The 23,568-nt window shown below is 51.3% G+C and overlaps 1 protein-coding gene across 1 annotated transcript; it reads right to left on the bottom strand.

The window, feature by feature from the left end:
* Positions 1–19,096: 19,096 nt before the first annotated feature.
* EN1 (engrailed homeobox 1) lies at positions 19,097–23,197 on the bottom strand. Its single transcript, XM_064435567.1, has 2 exons — positions 22,531–23,197; positions 19,097–19,961 (listed from the first exon to the last, which is right to left on the bottom strand). Exons 1-2 carry the CDS (start codon positions 23,195–23,197, stop codon positions 19,645–19,647), a joined length of 984 nt encoding a protein of 327 aa, XP_064291637.1. The 3' UTR covers positions 19,097–19,644.
* Positions 23,198–23,568: the final 371 nt, after the last annotated feature.

The raw sequence follows: 23,568 nt of genomic DNA, 5'->3' as shown, positions 1-23,568 counted from the left end.
CAACTGTCACAGTTTGTGAAGAGCCTTGATGAGCCAGGTTGTTTACTGCTCACAAGCCTGGTGCTATTCACGACTTGGCTGACACTGTGCTGAGGGGCATGGCAGCCCTTCTTGGCCTCGTTCCTAAGCACAACGTATTGTTTCCAGAGCCCTTTGTGCTACTATCACTCCAATTAGGAGCTAGAGTGCCTTCACTAATGTTCTGTCCTCCCACTTTGTCAGACAGAGACGATCTGAATACCACAAAAAGTTTTGAGAAGGGGAAAATCACAGACGAGGGAATTTAGGGATCATAATGGCAATGAGCGGCGAGAAGAGATGATTACAGAACTTCATAAATTTTAATCAAAATATCAAAAGAGGGTTCTGTCAGTGCAAAGATACCCATCTCCTAATGGGACAACAAACTAAAGCAGTAGCTTTATAACATCCTTTGATGCCCTAGGATAGCAGGACCCCCGGAGTTGACTGTTGTGTCCCACAATAGTTCATTAGTATTGAAATTCCTAATTCCCTTTATTGGATCTGAGTTTTGGCTTCTAAGGTCTGACCCCTGAAGAGCCAGAAACTTCAGACTGCTTTTTGCTACACACTTCCTCATTCTGGGCATTTAACTCCACACTTTTACAAATACCATATGCTTTTGCTACAGTGAAGAAAAAAGAATAACCTGTTATCTTTTAGCAAGATATTCTTAGTATTGCTCAGGCAAAGACCTCTTCCACCAAATCATCCCTCACATCTCTGTTCTCTTGTAACTGTGAGAAAATATGTCTATATTAGAGCTGAAAACTAAAGACAGGAGGATGGAGTTTACATCTTCTCCTTCTGGCCATGCATTTGATTCAAAATTTTGTGACATACTCTTCAAGTACCTGCCTAGAAACAAACATCAGCACAAGCCCACCAGTCCAACCAGCTACTCAGTCCTTGCATGCTGTTTACTTTTGCCTCACATTTCTCAATCTACCATCTCATGGAAACTCACAAAGAAAGCCACTGAATTCAAAAAAGGTGAAAAAGTTATTAATTTCCCTTCCTCTTTTATTTTTTTCTTTTTTTTTTACACACAAGCCCACAATCCCAGACAAAGAAAGAATAAGGAACGATACCCACATGTCCCTTAAAATCAGGACAATGTAGTGCACTTAGAAGAGAAGATGAGAAAGGGAAGAGTTAACTGGGTTTATAATTGTTTCCAGAGAGCAATTATTCAGTCCCTAAAAATGCTGGTAGAAGAAGAAAATGGAAAATGAACATGGTCCCAAAAGACAAATGATTAATATTTAGGGAAGGACTATAGCAGGGTTTGATCCAAAAGAAATGGAAAAGAGCATTTTAATGAGATCGGTATTCAGACTGTACAAACTCATTAAATTTGGGTTTTGCCATCTCATAAAAAAAAAAATGGGTGTTTTGAAGGCAGTTTTCATGTTTGCATTCCCTTTCCCACCACCGGTGTCTCTGAGGAGGTGCCCACCAAGCATCGGCAGCCCTGGCAGCCTCGCGATGCCAAAGCAGAAACACAACCTGGAGCAAGAGCCAGGCAAATAACTGGGAACCAAACATGCAGCTGATTAATGCTGCCAGAGAATTTTTATAGAAAACGCTGTTTTTCTTTCATTTTCCTTTCCCTGTGCAGCTTTCCTCAGAGCAATATCTGTGAGTAATCTCCACTCTCCAGCTGATCGGGGTGCCGCTCCCTGCGTGCAGCTAATATTGGCACAGTGACATTTCGGCTGTTTTCGGTGGACACGAGCAGGTGCAAGGCAGGACCCGTGGGAGCAGCACAGCCTGGCCCTGCAAGGAGGATGTGGAGGTGCTGGGGAGAGTTCCTGGCCACACCACTGCCTGCCTTTGGCTGGGACTGATGGCTCCTGCCCGTGCCGTGTACATGGGTTTCCATGTTTAATAAAGTTGTGGACTATTAGGTTCACCACAGCACGGCTCCCAGTTTTATTTCCCAAGGGTTCATAGCAACAGTAACACACAGTAGTTATAATGTGTCATAAAATAAATATTAGTAAAAGCACATGTGAGTCTCCCCCAGTTTGGAATTTGCTTGGCATCACACGTCCCCTAAAGCACGCCTCCAAAAGCCAAAGTTTTCTGCTGCTGGAGGAGGTTTGTTTGTTTGCCTCAGTTTTGTTTTCTCCCTCAGCTGGCTGGACTTATGCCACTGTTACAGCTAATAAAGGTAAGCACTGGTACAGCACTACCTTGTGCCTTGCCCTAATCACATTGCTCTTGAAATTAAGTCTGTCAGTGCTTCGGCTGTAAACCCGCATTGCAAGAGCTTAATAACTCCACTGTGAACAAAAGAAAATTACTTCTAGACTCAAACCCAGTGTGCAACACGTCTGCCTATGGGGCGACATTTTATTTGTTGCTGGGAATATAAACAGCGTGCCCCAAATGGTTAAATGGATCAAATGAATGATGGTTAAATAGATCAAATAAATAATGGTTAAATAGATCAAATACATGAACAGAAGCACAACGCACGTGTGCAGCACACACACGCTGGCAAATGTGCACACATTACACACATATAAGTAACCTCATGAGATATATTTTACAATTTCTGCTTGCACAGGGAAGAAATAAAACCATCTTCTAACTCCTTCCTATCAATTTCCTCCGTTTTAGACAAATCTCAGCCTGTGCTTCCTCTTCGAGCGCTTTTTTCCTTTCCTTGAGAATGATAAATTTACACTCAACCACCACACAACATGCTGGCCTGAAGCTGAGGCAGCCAAGGTAAAACTCCATCCTAGAGCAGTAGCCAGATTTTTATGTATCAAAATGCCCCATCTTTGAAGTTGAGTCTTAACAATGTCTTGCAGGAAAGCCTCAGGGCAGAGCCTTTCTCTGCCACAGGTTTCTTGTACTACTTTGAGCAAATCATTTAACTCTCCTGTTCCTCAGCTCCACTGCTGAAAAATGGGAATAATTAAATTGCTCTACTTCATCAAACACCTGTAATGATAAATGCACTGCAAAATGCCCTGAAGTGCCTGTGATGATCACCTGCTGGACAGAGAGATACAGAGCTAGAAAGGGAAGAGTTGTACCCCTCTAAATTCATGGTCTTTTGAAGTCCAGAACTGCTGTTCTAAACCAATTTTAAAGTTTGTTTTCTTAGAAATACAGTGATGAAATAGATTTTTCTATACAAACACTACATCTTTCTTTTCTATTTTCTCTTTTCTTGTTTATTTTCTGTTAAATAATAATATAGACCACATGTGAGGTTCAGCACACAGTTTTGACCACACAGTTTGGGATGGCTGTGCTGGAGCTGACAGGGCTCCTGCAATGGCTTTGAACAGCACAATTGGAGATGTTTTGCTCTGTCAGGTCAAGACTACCCTTCCTTAAGACCTGCACTCCTGATTCAGATACTAAGTCACACGAAAGTTGTCCACTCCCATAAGGAGTGGCAGGAAATAATTGTGGCTCATCACACCCCACCACCAGGATGTCTGCCTTCATCCTCATCCTCACGTCACCAGGGAGGCTCTGGTGCCAGAGCACGAGGAAGGGAAGGGGAGGCACCATACAGGCCTGGAAGTTCACCCTGTCCCTTAGATGGCTCCTGCACCAGGAGATGACCCCCTCAGTCATCTGAGAGTGGGAGTGAAGCAAGAGAGCCTGGGGAAATGGGCACTGCCAGGGGCAAAGGATCTCTCTGTGGAAAGAGCAGGTGAAGTTAGGTAATGCTGCAGCAGATGCCACGGACAAAGGGAAGGAAAATGGCCAGTGCTGGATTAAAAAGAAATTGAACACAGCATCAGCATATGGTGTAGCTGAGCTCAAAGGAGTGACCATCACAAAGGGATGAGCTGTCCCAGCAGTAAACATTCATCAGGTCAGATTTTATCACAAAACTTTCTGTCCTCTCATGTTCCCTTTGCCTCACCTCCTTTCTTGTGTGGCCTCTACTCAAATTCTGAGCCTAAGGAGAGCTCATAGCATGTATCTCCCCACTGCTGAGTACAAATCCTGCCTCCCTCCATCACCAGCTCCCTTTGGGACCCCATGCAGAAACTGGGATCAGCCAGAGAGGGCTCCCACAGCTCCCTTGGCTCCATTTTGGCTGAGGACAGCCACAGCAGAGCTGTGTGCTCCGATGGTGCTGTGTTTGCCATGCTGGCCATGCATGGGGCACCAGCTGGGGAAGCCTGGGGTGCCAGGGCAGGGGCTCCCAGGAGCTGGCTCCTACGAGTCCTCCACCCATCAATCTTGGAGCAGCATGCCGTCATGGATAAACAGCAGCTGTTGCAGTAAGCTCATCAGATAACAGGCACATATATTAAAGTACCTTTAGCACACTTACTAAAACATATATTTAGCTAGGGAAAATAATCTCGCCCTGCCTATAAAAGTCAAAGTTTGCCTTTATAAATAACTCCTGGAACCCTGCACGCATCTCAGGAAATGGCAACAGTGTGCATGCTCAGCCTCCTGCCCCGAAAAGAGCTCTGAATAAAATATAAACACACTGAAATATAAAGAACAGTTTGGTGAAGATAATGAAATCTAGTGAAGCCAGTAATTTACTCTGTAAATCATATAGCTACTTCTTCCTTGCAGTTGCCTGCCCTGATTTACATCATGAACTTTATATCCGAGCTTCTCCCCGCCTTATTGCAAGCATGGGAGCACAGAGTAGAGCATCTGTGTGTCTTTGTGGCTGGTAAAAAGCATTTATTTATCCTTGTGAAATGTCCCGCTCTAAATATGCCACGTTGGCTTGACACACTTGTTGTTTCTCCAGTCAGAACCCAGGTCTTCCTGAGGAGGGAAGGAAAAGCAGGCAACCTAAAATGCCTGTTTTGCACCCATTCTTGTCACAGCAGCTGGGGATGGGGGTGATCTGAGTGCTGTGCTGGTACTGGTTATGGGGAGCTGCACGTGGCACCCCAAATACGCCCCTATCCCTGCTGCCAGCCTCCAGCATCATGTAACCCCTTCCCATTTTATTCATGGCATGAACCCTCTTCCCATTAGCATGCAAAGGCTTTGAACTTCGGAGTTTTCCAACGCTGCACAGAACACCTTGAAGAGGGGCTGGAAATAGCTGGGTGCTGTCGCTTCCCTGAGAGCGCCGCGTACGCGCGGGCGTGCGGAAATCCAGAGTGGCACCGAGCACCCAGGGCAGGCTGCGAGCCCCCGGTGCCACAGGGCTGCCACACAGGGCTTGGCCACAGCCTCCTTCCTTATTCACAGCTCTCCTTTAAGCCTAACCACGCCGAGGTGAGGCTGAATCTCTGTGAATTCAAGTGGATTGCTCTGCCGGTGTGTGCCTGCACGTTAGGGAGGTGTATTGTGCTTAGGCATCGCTCTGCCTGGCTCTGTGCAGGAATAGAGACTGCAGGGAAAAAATTACATCTAGATGAGTCTTTATGATGTGTGTTCCTTCAGTATTAAGATCTCTTCAGGCCTTGTGTATCCGGTAATATTGCTCTCATTTTAAATTCTACTAGTAATAATTTTAAGAGAAAATTCTTTGTGACAACTGCTGTTGATTTAAAACTAATGTTTAGCCAGTAATGGGTAATTGTATTAGGCTAAAAAAAGCTGCTGTAAAGTCGACCCCAGTCTGATTTTTAATTTACTGCATCATCAGCTACTTTTATGATACTATTTAATCTGCTGAAATAAAACTATTGCCCTATGAATATCTCTAACATTCGAGAAAAATTGTTTTTAGCTGTTCTGCTCTTGGAGCTGAGGACTTATTAATTATTATGTTAATAACTCCCGTGAATACATTTATTTGTATTTGTTTTCATTGTCACAATACTCAGAGAAGTAGCATGTTCTATTTCACTATGAACTCCCTTTTAACCCATAAACAAGGAAAGGGAAAATGCCCATCACGACTTTGCAGAGGTTGGGAGTTCACAAAATGCATTCTGCATTTCCATGGGGCAGGAAGAGGGCAGGAGAGAAGCAAAAAAACTTCCCTTTATTTTTTTTTTCCGTAAGAACCTGCCTCTCCCTCCGCCGGGATCGTGCTCGCAGCTGCACTCGGCGCAGCAACTGCAGGAGCAGGCAGGGCTGCTCTCACCACGAGCCTGGTTTGCATTTCCAGGACCCTTTCCCAGCCCAGGGGCCTGATCCTGCTCTCTTCTCCCCAGAGCTGTACCCCTGATGTGGCAGCTGTGGCACAGCCATAGTTTTGCCTCTTCCAGAGTTCAGAAATCAGCCCCACAGGGCTTGTTCCAGCCCCCCAGCACGGACAGACCCCACTGAATCCAGAGGGCTTTGGATGGGTCCCCACAGCCTCTGCATGGGTATAAAAGAGGCTCGTGAGCCACCTTTATACAAATAATAAAAACTAACCTTACCAAAAGGCATTTTTATGGTTTGTGGTTTTTTTTTGCTTATTAGCATCCTGCTGAAATAGCATGCATCAGGGTCATGCAGAACAGCTTTCTGTCTATGCCCAGCACCAGCGACCTTCTCAAAACAATGCACCACCAGATTAAAACAGCATCGAAAATACTCTGCCACTCCTCTGATGGGAAAGAAATCTTCATTAGGAAAAAAAAGTCTATCACAACAAATAACCTGCACTAGTAAAAAAGGGATTTTTTTTTTTTAATTCGATACTATTTTTAATAAACAGCAGGCTCTCATAAAGATTACCTAGAAGATAAATTGGTCTGTCAGAAGAAAAAAGACTCGGGGTGTAACCAAAAATGTGTATCTGTGGCAAATGAGCTGCCGATTTTTAATGTTACCAGTACATTTACATAGTAGCTTTAGGTTTATTTACCCTGATAAATACTTGATTACCTGCCTGCAACAACTGCGGAAGAGGGCTGTTGTCAAATCTATTATAATATGATCAAGTAATGGTTACAAGATAAAGTAAGGTAAAACAAATAATTCTTAATGCTGCGCAACCACCTATTATTTTATCCAAACAACTTCTGTTATCTCCTTATGGTCGAATGCCTATTCCCTAGAAAGAGAGAATAAGTCTCTTTTTACCTCAGTAATTAGCTTGTTTGAAAGCTCCCACAAATTCTTCCTATCATAAATTTTGCATTGCTTCATGCACAATAATGCACATAAAATTAAATAAACAATTTAATTAATTTAATTAAAATTAAATATTAAACATATTGTGTATAAGAAGCCCATGTCTGTGATTTAATTGGGCAGGAGTACCCAAAGCAGTTTGGGTAACAGTGAAAAATAATTAAAAACAACAAGTACGGTAGCCTCTGGGTACGAAGAGTAGTTGGGAGCTTTCTCCTGAGAAAGGTTTATTTAATTAAAACCAAACTAATCTTTGCAAAACACTTGATAAGCATTTCATAATACAAATCATAATCCAAAAATGAAGCTTATACTTTGTCTACACGATACAGGAAAATAATATTAAATAATTCAATTCTGCCATGAGCTACTTCCCCAGCACACACAGAATAATTCAGCAGACAGCATGTTTACCACCTTTAAATTTTCAGTAACATTTAGTTCATCTAGATAAATATTGGTAAATTATATGAAGGCATAATGGATCTGTAAGAGATAAGGCTGAGAATTAATGCTTTATTTAGACTGTTTATTGCTTCTTGTAGATATTTTGCCAGACAAGGAAAGCGCAGCTAACTTAGAGGGCGAGCTGTGCCTGCGTTGGCAGGTAAGCCATTTGGCTGTGTTCATATTTTCTAGCCTATTCCATGACACCTTTCCTTCATAATAGAGAATATTACTTCCAGGATCCCATATAACTGAAGGAGGAATAGATTATTTATAGGATGGTGTCTCTATCTATACTTCGTGTTGCCAAATGCTTGTATTTCTATACTGTCCGGTGATGATTTCAGCTCCCTGAAAAACTTGGATCCTGCCCAAGGTCGCAAACTATCCGCCTGGACATCAAACAGCCTTCCTTGCACAAGCACTCACAACCTGGATTGCAAATGCTGACAGGCTTTATAGGTCATTTCAAAAACAAATGCTTCATTTTAACACCTTAGACTGCAGCAGCTCCTACAACAAGCTGCTGATGCCAACTGGCTTTTTCAAAAGTGAATGTATCCAAAGAGATCCTAATTGACACTTTCAGGCAAGTGCCCAGCATAACTGAATATTACTCACGTTTCTGGAGAGCAGTTTTAAAGTGACCATATAATTTAAGTGACCTTTGAATATAATTTAAAGTGCTACTGTAAAGCCCAGTTCCTCTCCCACTGAATGGGCTCCATCAATGGGGAAACTCCCATTGATGTTAATGAGGGCAGGAGCGGGTACTTCCCCACCGGCTCCCATTGAATTATCCAGGTCCTTTTTTTTTTTTTTTTTTTTTTTTTTGTGGAAGCTTTTTTTATATACGTTCCTGGGAAGATCCTGTTAACTGACTTGGAGTTACTTTGGTTCATATCATACCCACAGCTTTTTGGCGGAGAATCCAGTGATTTGATGGAGATTTCTGTGGAACAGAGGTACAATAGAGCCCTTTACAGGGTGTGGGAATTTCCCGCATGTTGATTAACTTCATACTGTAAAAGACCGTAGGCCAAATCCCTCAGTCCTCACGCAGACAAAAGTCCACATTGACTTATCTGAAACCTGCCTGCAAACGCTCATTAAAGTCAATGGCATTTTGCTTTGGTGAGGGCCGGGGATTTGGGCGCTGGTTGTCTTTGCGATTGGGCATCGCCAGGAGAAGGGGATTACCCCAGCAGCAGGCTCTGCCTTGCCCCAGACCTCGGGCACTGCCTTCCCCTCAGCCCCAAAACCCTGCTCTCGGTGCCAGCTCCAAGGTACAGCGTGCGTGAGGGATGCCCAGCATCACCCCTCGGGCCACCACCCTGATGTCTCCAGGAAGCCACCCCCAGGACCTGTTTGTCCCATGGGGCAGGCAGAGAGCAGGCAGGGTGCCGGCCACTGACCCACAAGGCTCCTGTCCTCCCCACTGCAGCTCCTGCCCAAAACCAGGATGTCCTGCATCCCTTCGGGACAAGGCAGCCACTATTTTAGAACTACCCTAGAGGAGGGTACATCTATCCAGAAAATAATAGAAATATAGCCAAAAAAAAAAAAAAAGAAGAAAAAAAAAAGTGGGTTGCTTTCTGTTTGTTTGTTTTAGCTGCATCATAGCTCAGACCTTCCTTGCCATTGTGGTTCAATATTTACTGATCAAAAATATAGACTAGCTGCAAGTCACAGCATTTGCCAGAAAGAACTATTATCATCAGAAAGAAATGGGCATTAAAAGAACAGCTCTTCTATTTCCAGAATATAAAACAGACATTCAGAAGAACAAACAGAGCAGAGAAGAAATGACGGTCATTTGCAAGTAAAATATTACTAAACAATATAACATTGGATTAACTGTTTCATGTATTTATTGTGAAAGAATATATAGAACTTTACATGAGAAACTATCAGTACAAGCAAGAAACAATGCAGCCTTTTAAACAGCTTGCTTTTAAGTTTAATGCTTCTGCACCTAGAGCACACGAGCTTGCTCCTGCTGAAGCCCACGCAACAGCTCCTGTTCAGTTCAAAGGGGTCAGGATCAGGCCCTGAGGTTTTCAACTTTTCCCTTGTGATGTCCCTTTCAGCAATATTGCAGCCCCCTGCTCTGCTCCTGATGTGCTGGGGATGTATTTTTATGGTGGGGAATGTGCAGTACAGCCAAGAGGCACCGTAAGATGAATTCGGGAGGGGCTGGTCCTGAAAACTGTGGAGGGACTTTTTCTTTCTACATACGTTTAGAAAGAAAAGGAGGGGACAGAGGGGCAGCATAAAGGAAAAAAAAAAAAAAAAAAAAAGAAAAAGAAAAAAGCAGGCACATATTGAGTCCAGTCCTGCATTCGACTGAAGCAAACCATTGAGCACAGTAGCGAGCGCTGACTGGACCGGACAAAACCTGACTCCATTTATTGTCTTTTGTTGTGGTGTGCCAGGAATGCAGGAGCTGTAGTTATTCTGAATTAGGGCTGGCTCTGGGGATGGCTTTGTACTCTCAGGACCTGAGCACTGCTGAAAATTGGTGCAGCTCTGAGCTCTGGCTTTAGAGACTTTTCTTCCTTCAAGGACTATTTGAAATAGTCATGTAACAATTTCAGTAACTCTGTGGCAATTAATTTTGTGAATTTGTAATTAGTTTGCTGCTCTCACATAAACTTAAATTGGATTAATTTTATACTCTCTTACCCAAAATACAGTTCAACAGAAGGATTTCTATTAAAATTGATATGCAAGTCTGTTCTAGGACTTGTCTTAGTTTACCCAGAAATCATTCTAAATCATTTACCATTCAACGCATGCTTTAGCACTGACAAAAATTAGAACCAAGTTAATTCTATTATTTAACTAAATATTAAAGAGCTACTGGAATTCCTACACTGCTATATTATTTTTTTTAATCTATCTGGCCAGAAAATCCATTTAACAAACAAACATTTTCCTGTGACTTCTTCTAAATGAAAGAATCTTTGCAGAAACAGAAACATAAAAATTATTGCAGTGGTACAGTTGATGACAGCTTTCCTGGCAAACACAATAACTGCCTATTGAGATCATTAAGGCACCAGTAGAGATGCATAAGATAAAAATGGAGTTTAGGGCTGGATTAGTACAACCTTTACTGCGTGTGATGCAAAGGGTTGGGTCAGATGTCTCATGAAGTTGTCTCCAAGTCCATCTTCTTTCATTCAACGCATAGGAAAGAGCCATATTTATTTTTACTGATTGAACTTTCCCTTCAAGTTCACTCCATCCAAATTAAATAAAAACCCTAAGACTATTTTGAATTGCTTGGAAACAGATCTGGAAGCCCTGATTTACTTTTAGCTTCATATACACAAAATTCCTGGTGATTTCAAGGATGATTTTGCCTGCCATAAAAAAATGGTAAGTACAATTCTCAGAGTCACTGCGGCTGTAAGTGTGGAATTAGGAAGAATCCAGAATAAAGGAATCCTTTAAAAAATAAACAAAACCGCAATGAAATTGGGCCCCTGATATGCCTTAATAACAACAGTGATGTCACTCATGTTCAATCATTTACGTGTTCTCATAAATAATTTTTTAATAATTTATTAGATATAAAGAGGAGCTTGAAGTGTGACAAGCTGCTGTAATTTTAAATAAAGCTTACAAGTAACTTTTCAAGCTTTGCAGGCTCAGGGTAGTAAAACCCAGTGACTGAGCAATGTGTATCCAAGTACAAAAGCCCTCAGCAGAGGCATAAGCCTGCCTGAAAGGCAGAGCTGGGTGCTCTTCACCCGGCACCAGCACTGCAGGGACTAATCTGGAGCTGCTGTAAGGCAGCATGCAAGGGAAGGGAGCCCGTGCTGGGTGCATGCCCCTTGTCACACAGCCCTGGCACAGCAGGGCTCAGCCACCTTAAACCTGCTCTCCATGTAGGACGCTGCCTTCAAAACAATTCTGTGATAGATCTGGGGAGCAGCAAAGGGAGCACACAGGAATTTCAGGGTAGTGGTCAAGAGTTAGTGGGTTAAAGAGGATCTGCAGGACCCTGAAGCTTTCTACATGACCTTGGGTTTCATTCTTTTGGGAAAAAATCTTCCATCCTTGCTTCTGAAGTCCCTGGGAAGTTAGAGCTTGTTGCTGACTTGTGACTGACCACACTGCACAACCAGTTTACAAGGGCTCAGCAATCCCGCTGGAATCAGCGCTCAGGAATGTCCTCAGGTGGGAGGAGAAGGTGCTTGGCACTGTGAACAGTAATTGTACCATCTCCTGGATATTCAGAAAGCTGCAATATGCAAGGCAAAGACGAATGCTCCACTTTCCTCTGGCATTGCTAGGTGCCTGTTATTTTTGCCAAGATTTATCCCACCTACAGCAATATTCAGGGCACTAGTTTATTGTTGTAGCTCAGGCTGAGCTGATGCTCATTTTTAAATTAAACCTCAGGTGAAAGCAGCAAATCCACACGTGCAGATGGTTTGTCTGTGCTTGCAATCCTGCACGCGTGCAACTTAGCACAGTGCAGCTCCCCTGACCTCTGGCTGCTGGGGTTTTATTCCTGACAGGCTAGATGTGAATAAAATCATATGGAATTGTGTTTTTACAATTCAGCCTTCTGAGTCCCATCCTGCTGCCATTGAAATCAATGGCAAAACTCCCAACTTCCCTAGTCATATCAGATTAGCTTTGTTCCACGGACTGAAACAATCTAATAGATACCAGGTGTCCTCCACAGAGCTTGTGTGGTCTACAAGTAAGTGGAACATATTTTAAAAAGTCAAATATGAAACAGCTACATCACAGAACCTGTAATAACCTCCAACTGATATTATTATCTATGGAGGACATGATCAGTATCTAAAATGTGACTCATTATATATTTATATGATGCATCCTATAACAGACATTCTGGGGTAAATTCAGCTGCATGTTAAACCACTGCAGAAATGGATCCATATTTATGTTCATTTCCACAAGAAAGCAAGGGTGTCGTGTGTTTTTACTTAAGGGAGGGAGCCTCAAACAACCTTACATTAATCCAGAAATCCACTTTAAATATATGACCCTGCATGTAAAAAGACCTATGGAAGTTAAAGGCTGCAAGTTGTTACCCTAACACTCCTTCTTGCTATGAACCTCACCATGAAATTCCCTACCTGCTTTTCTGGAGTTATGGACCTTCACCAGCTCCTCCAGTAGCATGGAGATCACACAGTGCTATGAATGTCCAGACCTGGGCTGCACCAAGACATCCACCACTGTGCAAAGGGTGTAGCTGGAAAACACACCAGGAATTTCCTTGTGTGATCTCCTGGTGTGTAGATGGCCCAGGAGCCTTGCCTGGCTCAGGTGAAATTCTCAGTGCCCTGCTCTGCACCAACAGGGACAGAAAGAAATCACTGCACAGCCTGACCCTGATTCACACCGCCTGCAGAGAGGAGCCTCAGTGCAGCTTGTCCTTGCTCTGCCCAAGGGAGGACCAGCACTTCCAGCCAAGGACCCATCACACAGGTACAGCCAGGTTAATCACTTAGAAACACACACATGGGGCAATCCCAAGGAAAAGATCAGACCTTTCTTGGGAACAACAAAATAATACATTGGTCTTTTTTTCTAATCCAATTAAAGGTCCTCAGATGTACCAAGGTCTACCCTGGTTCCTTAGCCAGAAGGATACACCTGGGGCCAGTTCTTGGGGCTGTTTCTGAGCAGGTGCTCAAATCTGCTGCTCTGCTGTTGCCTTCCAATTCCATGTCTCAGGGGCAGAGTCCATGGATGTCCCTCCCTCATTACAAGGTTGGCCTGGAGCTCTTGTGGGTATCTGGTGGATGGAGGGCCTGAGTCAGAAGGCTTCAAAACGCTTTCCACTCCCTTTCTGCTAGAGAAGCTGGGGAAGCCCCACATCCTGGCCTAGTGGGAAGCACCTTCTCACCTGGGGTCCAGGTACTGCTGCAGCAGCCCTGCAGGAGCAGAGCAGTGCAATAACTGAGGTGTGGTACTCCCAGGCACTATTCTAAGCAGCTGAACCTGCCTGTGGAAAGGGCCAAGCTGACACTGTTCTCCAGCAAAACTGCTCCTGGACACCTTTAATTTTTAAAGTGGCACCAGGAATGCATCAAACCCCATTAAAAAGGCATGATCCAATCAGTATTTCATTTGTATCTAAATATCTAGTGCTATCTCAAGTCTTATGTTTCACCAGTCACCCTCTTTCATTATGGTCTCCTTAAGAGGCTTACATACTTGTACTTTTCCAATAAAGATCTTGGAAAGTACGTTCAAGGGTAGCTTATTTTAACATTCATCACATTTAACAAGACTTTTACCAGAGCAGAGAGAACGCGTAACTAATTGTTGGAAGATCTGGTCAAGTTTATTGTGACGGGTAACTGTCGGGCAATTATGATTTATTTATTCAGAGGGAGATAAGGCACGCATTGTTCTCTCAAAGGAAAAAAAATCGGGCCGACCCAAAAGTTAATATTATTTCTCATGCCTTCTTCAATCTTTTCATAACTGAAGGCACCCACCAGAGCACAGTCCTCATTGCCTCCATTTGCTCCAAATTTGGGGGTTAAGCTCAACTTCTCCCCCAGGGTCTCCTGGGCCCGACGAGGCCATGCAGGTGCAGCTCCTCCTGCACCTATTTCTAAAAGGTCTGTTGGCATGAGGGGACTCCTGAGAGAGCCGATGTCCCCACAGGGTCCCCGAGCCTCGCTGTGATGGACGCGGGCAGAGTAACAAGTGGGGTGTCCTTTTCATCTGGCAATCAAAGGAAGGGAGAGGAGATAAAAGTACCCCTTTACTGCCGCTGCTTCTCGGGTCCCTGCGGTATTTTCTCGAGCGGCAGCATGTCCTCGCAAATAGAGGCATCGGGGAGCGGGCAGGGAGCGTCTCCATCCCTTGCCCACACCCCACCCGCGCCCGTGGTACCCGGGCAGCGCCCGGTGTCAGGGCTGCCTTTACCTCGGCTGTCACCCCGACGAGGAAAAAAAAAAAAAAGAAAAAAAAAAAAACACCAAAAAGTGCCCTGGCCCGCCTGCACCCCCGCATCTCCCTGGAGCTGCGGCTCCTTCCCGAACTCGAGCCGAGCCCTGCGGCAAAACGCGGGGCCAAAGCGGGGCTGCTCCCAGTGTCCGTCCCCCCGACCCCGCGGAGCCCCCAGGGCTGCACCGCCGGCACCGACACCGACACCGGCACCGGCACCGGCACCGGCACCGGCACCGGCACCGGCCCGGCCCGGCCCGGCCCGGCCCGGCCCACAGCGCCCCGGGCTCCGCAGCCCCTTGCCTCCCCAACCCCCCCGACGGCTCTGCTGCTGCTCCCGCAGCTACCAAAGTTTTTATTCGCATCTTCGTTATCTCCACACTGATCAAGTGGCCAAAAACAAACAAGAAAAGTCTTTTTAATGTAAGGGTTGCTCACCTGATGCAGTAAAGATCAGTTCTCAGGGCAAAGGGCTTCTACTTCCAGCAAAATCCCCGACTTACTCAGCCGGAAGAGCGAGCACCATTAGCTGCTTTACATAGACTTTTTTAAGTCTGTGTCAAAGGCATTTGATGTAGAGCATAAAGATGCACCTTGCGCGCTTCTGTCAACAGCCAGCCCGAGGCTGGGGCTCGGGTGCTACGTGTCCAACTCCCCAACAGAAGAAAAGTTAAGATTTCTTTTTTTTTACTCAACATTTATTACCTTTTCTCAAAGTTTCAGCCCTTGGCCATTCGACAAATCTTTTTCAAAACGGTTTTAGATTTAAAAGGAAACCGTTTGAGTTGTGTTTTGATCTGATCGCCGCTCTGCGTTTATTTCTTGTAAGACAAAATAAAAGTTACATCGAACTGGTTTCGCCGACAAGAAGTCGGGGCCCGGGGGCTGAGAGGTGTTCTGGGCCGTGCTCCCCGCTGCCAGCACCCTCTCCGGGCGCGGAGGGAGCTCCCGCGGGGACCGCCCGCCGCTCCCCCGGGACTCCGCCGGCGGCTTCGGACGCGGCTGAGCGGCTCAGGGGCGGGAGGGTGACCGGGGCAGGGCCGGTCCCCACAGCCCCCACAGCCGCGACCGACTCCGGACAAATGATCGACGAGCAGAGCTCCTACCTCCGCTCAGTCACTTTGCCAGCGCTGCCTCGGACCTTACCCGACGGGGAGGGAGAGGTGAGTGCTTGGCAGAATTCACTGTAAACCACTGTGCTGTTCACTCGCTTCATTCCGGCCTGGCCTAGACCACCTCGGGGAAGCACGGAGGGAGCCCGGGGCCGGACCCTTGGCATCCTACCCCCGGCTCCGTCGTCCGGCTCCCAGCGCCCTTCGGCGGGGGGGACGCGGCGCTCCGTGCCCGGGGGAAGTGCATCTGCCCCCGGCCGGAGGCGAGGCGAGAGCCCCCCGCACCCACGGCCCTCCAAGCGGAGGGGAGGGGAGCGAAGCTCTCTTGTAAAGCTCCCAGCCGTCGGAACCCGCAAGATAAACATCATTAGAAATCATTGTAATTGGGATTGTGAAATCTGACCTCTGACCCTCCGGGCTACGTGTCACAACCGTGTCTGCTTTGATTCCTCGAAAGGCGGCACAAAGGAACAAGTTCCGTGACAGGAGGCAGCGGGATCTGCGCCCCGGCCGGAGGGGACCGACGGGGGGGACCACGCGTGGCCTTCCCCTCCTCCCCCGTGCCTCATTTGCATATGCAAATCAGCAGGCCGCCGGGCCGCGCCCTCCAGGGGGGTGGTCGTCGGGCCGGGGGCCTGGAACGATTGTCCCCGATTCAAGGGGTGCCCTGGACGGAGAAATAAGCGTCGGTGCGTCCTTGCGCCAGCGGAGGGAGGACGGGGGTGCTGGGGGCTGTCTGCAGGGTGCTGACTGATATTCACATCCCACAAAGGCGCGGCTGCCTCCCGAGAGCCGGGGTGTGGGGGAACAGACCCCCGAGGCACGCAGCAAGGAGGGGCAGGGTAGCGCTTTGCCTCCAGGGCTTTTCCGCCTGGGCTAGCGAGTGCTCTTCCTGGCACTTGGGCTCCCCAGTCCCACCCGTCCGTCCAGCCCTCGGCATTCCTCCCCGGCCGGGGGGGCCCGTGCGTGTCCCTCGCCTCCCCGCGCACACCTGGTCCCTTCCCTACGGGAGGATGTTCGCCTTCTGCTCTTATTTCTCAGCTCGGGCTGGTGCTGAGCCCCGGGTGAGGGTCTTCCCCCCCATTCCCCCGGGGCCTGTTTGCCCTCGGTACCCACAGGGGACCAAGGTCACTCGTGGAGCCAGCGAGGACAGACCTGGACCTCGCCGGCCTGCACCCATTCACAAACACACTCCGCTCAGCTGTTCTCCGCGAGAAATCCTAAAAGCGTAATTACATTAAAAAGTCTGATTTGTTTAAATAATCCTCTTTAGGCCTCCTTTAATCTGCCCTATACTTCCCTCGTCGGCTTTATTCCTGACTTGTCCAGCTCAGCTGAGTCTGGTTGGACAACCCGCGGCTGAGGAAACTCTTCTTCATCTTCCTCCTCCTCTGGAGCCCCCCAAGCCTTCGGGTAAGCCCAGCACCCCGGAGCCGGCTCCCGGCTGCAGGTAGGCAGCAGGTCCCGGGGTCCCGGGGACAGCAGGGCGGGGGGGACAGCGGGAGGGGCCGACAGCCCCGCTCGACCCACGCCGAGAGCCAGCCCGAGCATCACCCGTGTCCCGCGGACAGGGGAAGCGAGGCGGGTCGGTGCTCTCTACCCTGGGCAGGTCCGGGCCAGATCCGGCCCGGGAATGCTCTCGGGGATGATCGTTACTCGATTTTTAAGGAGAAATGCCATTTTTCGCCTGTACAGCTCCAGGGGAGTGCGAGACGGCGTGTATGGCAAAGGCAGAGGACTGAACTGAGACTGGAGCGGGCGGGAGTAGGGGAGCGATGTCCCTGTGTCCCCCCGACAGCGGCAAGTGAGGGGGGCCCTCGGGGCGAGTCTGAATGCGGCCCCCGAACTCTGCAGCTGCCCCGCCGGTCCGGGCTCTCGCCGACCGCTTTCCCAGCGAGCGGAGGAACTCGCACTTTGAAGGACGGCTTTATTTTCCTCAGTGCGGAAGATTTGAGCTCACGTTCCAATCCCGTCCGGAAAAAAAAAAAAAAAAAAAAAAAAAAGACAGAGAAAGAAATGCACAACTTTAGATGGCGCTGTACAACATTTATTTAAGCCCTCTGAGTATTCCCGGCTCCTCGGCCTGCAGAGAGAAGAGCCCTCAGCGGGCAGAGGCGGGCTGGGCTGGGCGGGGATGGGGTGGGATACGCTGGGGTAGGTTGGAGTGGGATGAGGTGTAGGAGGGGTCCTGTCCTGCCCCACCGGCAGTGGGCACGGAGGGCAGGGGGCTCTGTCCCCAGCCTGCGCCCCCATCCCCGGACGGTGACAGCAAACCGCAGCTCTAAGCAGGAAAAGTTAAAAAGCACGAAAATGGCAGAAGCCATCATCCCCACTGCTCCCCTTCTGAAATAGACGGAAAACCCCTAATGCCTCCGAAGGGACGAGGAGGGGGGAGCTGCAGGCTACACCGACCCAGAGTGCTGCTGCTTGCCCCCTCCCGCCCCCCGGTCCCACTGACCTGGGCATGGCCTCGGCATCGCCCCACGCTCCGGGGAGATGCAGCAGAAAGGGTTCCCCGGCTCCAGCTCTGCTCGCTCGTCCTCTTCGCCCCGCCGGCTGCGGGCCTAGGGCAGGGATAGAGAGGAGCAGAAAGAGGAGAAGGAAAGCCGACAGCCAGCCTCGTCGAGGGGGACGGGCGGCTCTCCACCCGCCTCGGTGCCCGGTTCCATCAGGGTCAGTGAGGAGGGGAATAATCCCGTCGCCTGCCCCCGGCTCGGCGGGGCCCCACCAAGGCCGGTGTGGGCTCGGCGGTCCCCGACGGCTCGGGGAGAAGGCGGTGGGCACGGCCCGGCCCCGGCCCGCCCGTGTCGAGAGCCGAGAGCCGAGCCAGGACTGGGCACGGCCGGCCTTTAACCGGGGCGAGTGGAAAAGCGGAGGGGAGCTCCGCCGTGCCGCCGGCCCCCCGCCACCCCGAGCGTCCCACGCACACGGCAGACGCGAGCCCGGGCCCTGGGAGGGAGCGGGGCAGGAGCGGCGCCGGGAGCGCTCCCGGGAGCGGCGGAGCAGCGCCCGGTGCCGATCGCTCCGGCCCGATCCTCGCTGCAAAGAGCGTGGGAGCAGATCCTCTCGGAGAGGAGCAAGGAGCTGTCAGAGCAAAATCTTTCCAATACATCCCGGAGCCCTAAGTATCCAGACAATTTCAGGCAAATTTTCAGCGGGAATTTGTATCACCATTATTATGAGGTGGTTTTAATTTCTGGTTAAAAAGGGAGATGCGGGAGGTGAAGCACGACCGCAATTGCCAAAGCGAATTAATTGTTTTTAAAGGGTAGAAAAATTAAAAATATTTTTTTTTAATCGAAGGTCTAAGGGTTTTGAACAAGGGATGAGTAGTTTAAATATTGCTGCATCTATCGAAAGCAAAACCTAAATATGCCACTAAAATGGCACTATGTACACAGCGTATGGTGTATGTATATATACATTTATTTATTATATATTTATGTATATATATGCAAACATCCATACACTAAAATAAAGAATTACAACCAGCCTGGATCCTGAACACAGTCTACACTTTATTTCAGACTACAGATTTCTGAACATAATAAAATCTTTGGCTTGTAGCGGCGGGTTCAGTCTCGCAGTCTGTGGATCAGAATTTTTTTTTTCTTCGGGAAAAAAAAAAGAGAGACAGAAATTCACACACACACAAAAAAAAAAAAAAACAACAACAACAAAATAAGATCAAACGACAGATGAGAAAAGTCCGACATTTACTGTAAAACAGAAGCAACGGACATGGGGGGGGAAAGAAAAAAAAAAAGGAAAGCAAACAAAACGAACAAACGAACAAAAGAAAGGAGAAACAGAGAGAAGGGAAGAGAGAAACTGTCCAGCAAATAGAGATCGCTACACATATTTCTTACCTGAAATTAAATATATACAAGGTCATATGCTGTTTGGCTATATAGAGATAATTTTTCTTAAGTGTTCATATTTAATTTTTTTTTCTTAATCGGAGTCCTTATACTATGGATAGACAATAGATCTGCTTTTAAATCGCACCTGTCCGCCTCCCGGCCGGCGGGCCGGCGCCGCGGCGCAGGGCTGGGCTGGGCTGGGGCCGCCCGCCTCACTCGCTCTCCTCTTTGTCCTGCACCGTGGTGGTGGAGTGGTTGTAGAGTCCCTGGGCCATGAGGTGCAGCGCCAGCCCGTTCTTAATGCCCGTCGCCTTCTTGATTTTGGCCCGTTTGTTCTGGAACCAGATCTTGATCTGGGACTCGTTGAGGCTGAGCTCCTGGGCCAGGCTCTGCCGCCGCTGCTCCGTGATGTACCGGTTCGCCTGGAACTCCGCCTTCAGCCGCTGCAGCTGCTCGGCCGTGAACGCCGTCCGCGGCCGCTTGTCCTCCTTCTCCGTCTTCTTCTTCTTCAGCTTCCTGGTGCGGGGGCCTGCGGGCAGGGCACACACACGCCGCTGGGCAGGGCCGCGCCGCCGACCGACCGACAGACCGCCCGCCCGCCCGACAGACCGACCGACCGCACGCCCCCCCTCCCCGCCGGCCGAGGAAAAATGGCCGACGGTGAATTTGTGCTGGTTCTGTGTGTCCCCCCAAGCCCCCCAAGCCCGGCACCGCCGCCCCGGCACGGCGGAGGGAAGGATGGGGAAGGAACGGGGAGGCCGGGGCCGAGCGCGCCCGCGCATCGTCCGCCGCCCCGGCCCCGCCGAGCCGGCCCCGCGGGCGAGGGGAGCGGAGCCCCGCTCGCCCCGCTCGCCCCGGCACACGTCGGGGCGCCGCTCCGCCCGCCCTGCAGGGCCCAGCCGCTCTCCTGCACGGCCCGGGACCGGGGCCTGCCCGCCGGGCAGCGAGTCCGCCGGGCAGCGCGGGGACCCAAGGTCCCCACTGCCAGGCTCCGGGGAGCCGCCAGCAGCAGACTGGCAGAAGGCTGCCCTGGTCTCCTTTCGGGGGACAACGACCCTCTCCGCAAAGCCAGCCCAGTCCTGGGGGGCCCTTCTCTCGCCTGGGCTCTCCGGCGGCCGATCCCTGCCGGGGACCTACGGCCCCGCTCGCAGCCCCCTCCGCGAAGCCCGGCCAGAAGCAGAGCCCCGCTGCTCCACATCCAGGCCGCAGAGCGGCCAGCTGAAGTGCAACGCAGCTCGCCGGGAAAGCCACCGGGTCCCGGGCGCATCCTGAGGGCAGCGCCTCGCCGAGGAGGGGTAGCCCCGGTCCTCTGCCCGCCGGCCTGGCCCGGCCATGGGGAAGAGGAGCGGGGAGGGAACCGTGAAGAATGGGATCTACGAAAATTCCCCGACAGCTGCGGGGCTCGGCGGGCGGTCCCAGGCCCGCAGCCCCCCGCCAGCAGCAGCCGGAGCCGAAGCCGGAGAGGCCTCCCCGCGGCCGAGTAGGCCGAAAGTTCCTCTCCCGAAGCAGCTCTTCCCCGGAACGGGGGGATTTCCCCGCGGCTCGGCAGCGGCTGTCGGCGGGGACAGAGACGAGGCCCGGTGGGGAGAAGGACGGGGCCCAGCGGGATTCTCCGGGGCTGGACCGGCGGGGGGTGGAGGGCGCGGGGAGTGAATTGCTGAGCCCCGGCACCTTGCAGCGGGGTGCCGGCGCCTCCGACCGCCGCAGCCCGCTCGTCCCCGGAGCCGAGAGAAGCAGTCGGGGCCGGCGGGCAGCTACGAGCACAACAAAGAGAGGGGCCGAGCTCAGCCAGCCTCCCCTCGCCCTTCTCCCCTCCGGGCTGCAGCGAGCAGGGAGCGTCGGGGAGGAGGACATGCAGAAATTATCCTCTGCCCGAAGAAAGGGGAGGAAGGGAAATGAAGGCGCAAGTGCAGGGCGCTCGGTGGCCCTGGGAATCGGCAACACAACACCCGCGGCCGGGCCGGCCGGGAGCGAGGCCGTGCCGTCTGACAGCTCTATCACCCCATCAATCAGCCCAGTCAATCAAAGAGGCTTTTCTGAGTTTGAAGTCGCTGGACGTGTCAATAACGGGGGATGGAGACGGCTCGGCCGCGCTGACGGCCGGCGAGGAGCACCAGGCCGGGCAGTGCGGAGCGGGGCCGGGGCCGGGCAGCGCCGCCTTCCCCGCGCTCTGCAGCGGCCCCGGGCACAGGGGAGCCCAGCCCGGCCCCGCTCCGCGCTGGCTGGAGGTGTCATGGGGGAACCCCATCTCCTCATCCTCGGCTTCTTTCAAAAAATATGGCAATAAAACCCAAAAAGTAACGGTGATAAATAAAGGGGTGCCTGAGGGCACCTGGGGAATGGAAAGACGTAGAAGGGGCGGCAAAACAGGGCCGGGAGGGCCGAGGCGGCGGCTCCCACGGGGAGCGCCGATACCTCGGGCAGAGGCAGATCCCCACCCCGCAGCTGGGCCCCGAACGGCAGCAGCGAGCACCGGCTGGGGCGGCAATGCGCGGCCTAAGGGCCTGCCTGGCTCGCCGCAGAGGCCCGGCTGAACAGCCTCTCCGCCACCTTCGATAAAGCCCTTTTTCCTTCGCCTCCAAGAAAGCACTACCTCCTCCCCCCGCACCGCCAGCAGCCGCTCAACATGTGCCTCGGGTCTTCTCCCCCTCGCTCCTCCAGCAGCACCCAGGACAAAAATAAAATAAAATAAAATAAGGGGAGGAAAAGCCTCAGCACAAGGGAGCGGCCGACCCCGCTGCCTTTTTCTCGCAACGCTCTCGCCCCGCGCTGCGCAACACCCGGGGCTGCGGCAGGCGGGGCGGGCGGGGGCGCGGGAAGGGGTCGCTCCCGCCGGCTCTCCGCATCGCACCGCTGCCGAATCGGGGCCCGGCGTCACATTCAAATTTGGGAGACTCGGAGGAGGAAGGAGGGGTGGTGGCGGTGGGGGGGGACGCGTTTCCTCTCGCCCCGGGTGACCCAGGCCGCCCTCCCCCCCCACGCGAGGTCCTCAGCAAGCCGGGAGCCAAAGCCAAGGGGGGAAGAGGGAAAGGGGAAGGGGGGCGGGGGGGCGACCTTGTCACGATTTAACAGCTCCCAGATGCGCCGCGGTTCCTTACCCGAGGACGGTCTGTCTGAATACCTAGTGCAGTAGACCCAGGCAGGCCACACCAGCGGCTGTTGCGAGTCGGGCTTTATAACAGGTCCTCCATTATTAGAGCCCATGAGGAGGATGGCGGGGCTGCCGTGCTCCCCGTACTTCGCCGGGTGAGTCTCGCCCCCGTCGGCGGGGGGCTTGGCCGCCCCCGCCGCCGCCGCCGCTGCCGCCGCGGCGGGACTGGCTTTGGCGGCGGCGGCGGGCGGCGGCGGCGGCGCGGAGCCGTCGGGACGGCAGTTCGAGTCCGGGCACAGGAGGGCGGGCGGGTTGGGCGGCCGGGCCAGCAGCGGGTTGACGTTTTCTCTACCTGAGCTCTGCCCCCGATCTCCGTCCCGCTCCCGGCTGCCTCCGCCGCCGGCCGGCGCGGGCGGCTCCTTCTTGCAGCCGAAGTCCGGCCTCAGGATGTTGTCGATGAAAAAGTTGGTGGTGCGGTGGGGCGGCGGCGGCGGGGGCGGCGGCGGTGGCGGCGGGTGGCGGCGGCGGGGCAGGGGCAGGGGGCAGGGCGCGGCGGGGGAGGCGGGCGCGGGGCTGGGGGACACGGGCACGCTCTCGCCATCGCTGCCGCTGCCGCTGCTCGCCGGGCCGGGCGCCGCGTCTCGGTGGCCGTGCCCCTCCGGCGGCTCTTCCATGCTCAGTCCCCGCCACGGAGATCGCTGCCTCTTTTCCCCCCCACCCACCCACTTTACGCCCACCCCACTTTGACGGTGGGTGGCGGGGTGGAAAAGGGGGAGGAAAAAATTAAAATTAAAAAAAAAAGAAAAAAAGAAAAAAAAAAAAAAGAAAAAATTAAAATCCACTTGTTGGGCTGGAGCTGAGATTTTTTTTTCTCTCCCTCTCACGGATGGATCCAAAACCTGGGAGATACTGGAGGGCTTCTCTCCCCCTTCTCCCGATCAGCTTATATTTCCACCACCAAAAGAAAAAAAAAAAAAAAGCACACACACACACACCAAAAAAAAAAAACCAAAAAGGTGTGCGGCTGCACCACGGCCCCCCCAAA

This window comes from Passer domesticus, chromosome 10 (assembly GCF_036417665.1).
Source record: "Passer domesticus isolate bPasDom1 chromosome 10, bPasDom1.hap1, whole genome shotgun sequence".
Lineage (NCBI taxonomy): Eukaryota > Metazoa > Chordata > Aves > Passeriformes > Passeridae > Passer > Passer domesticus.
This window is presented reverse-complemented; position numbering and strand designations above follow the sequence as displayed.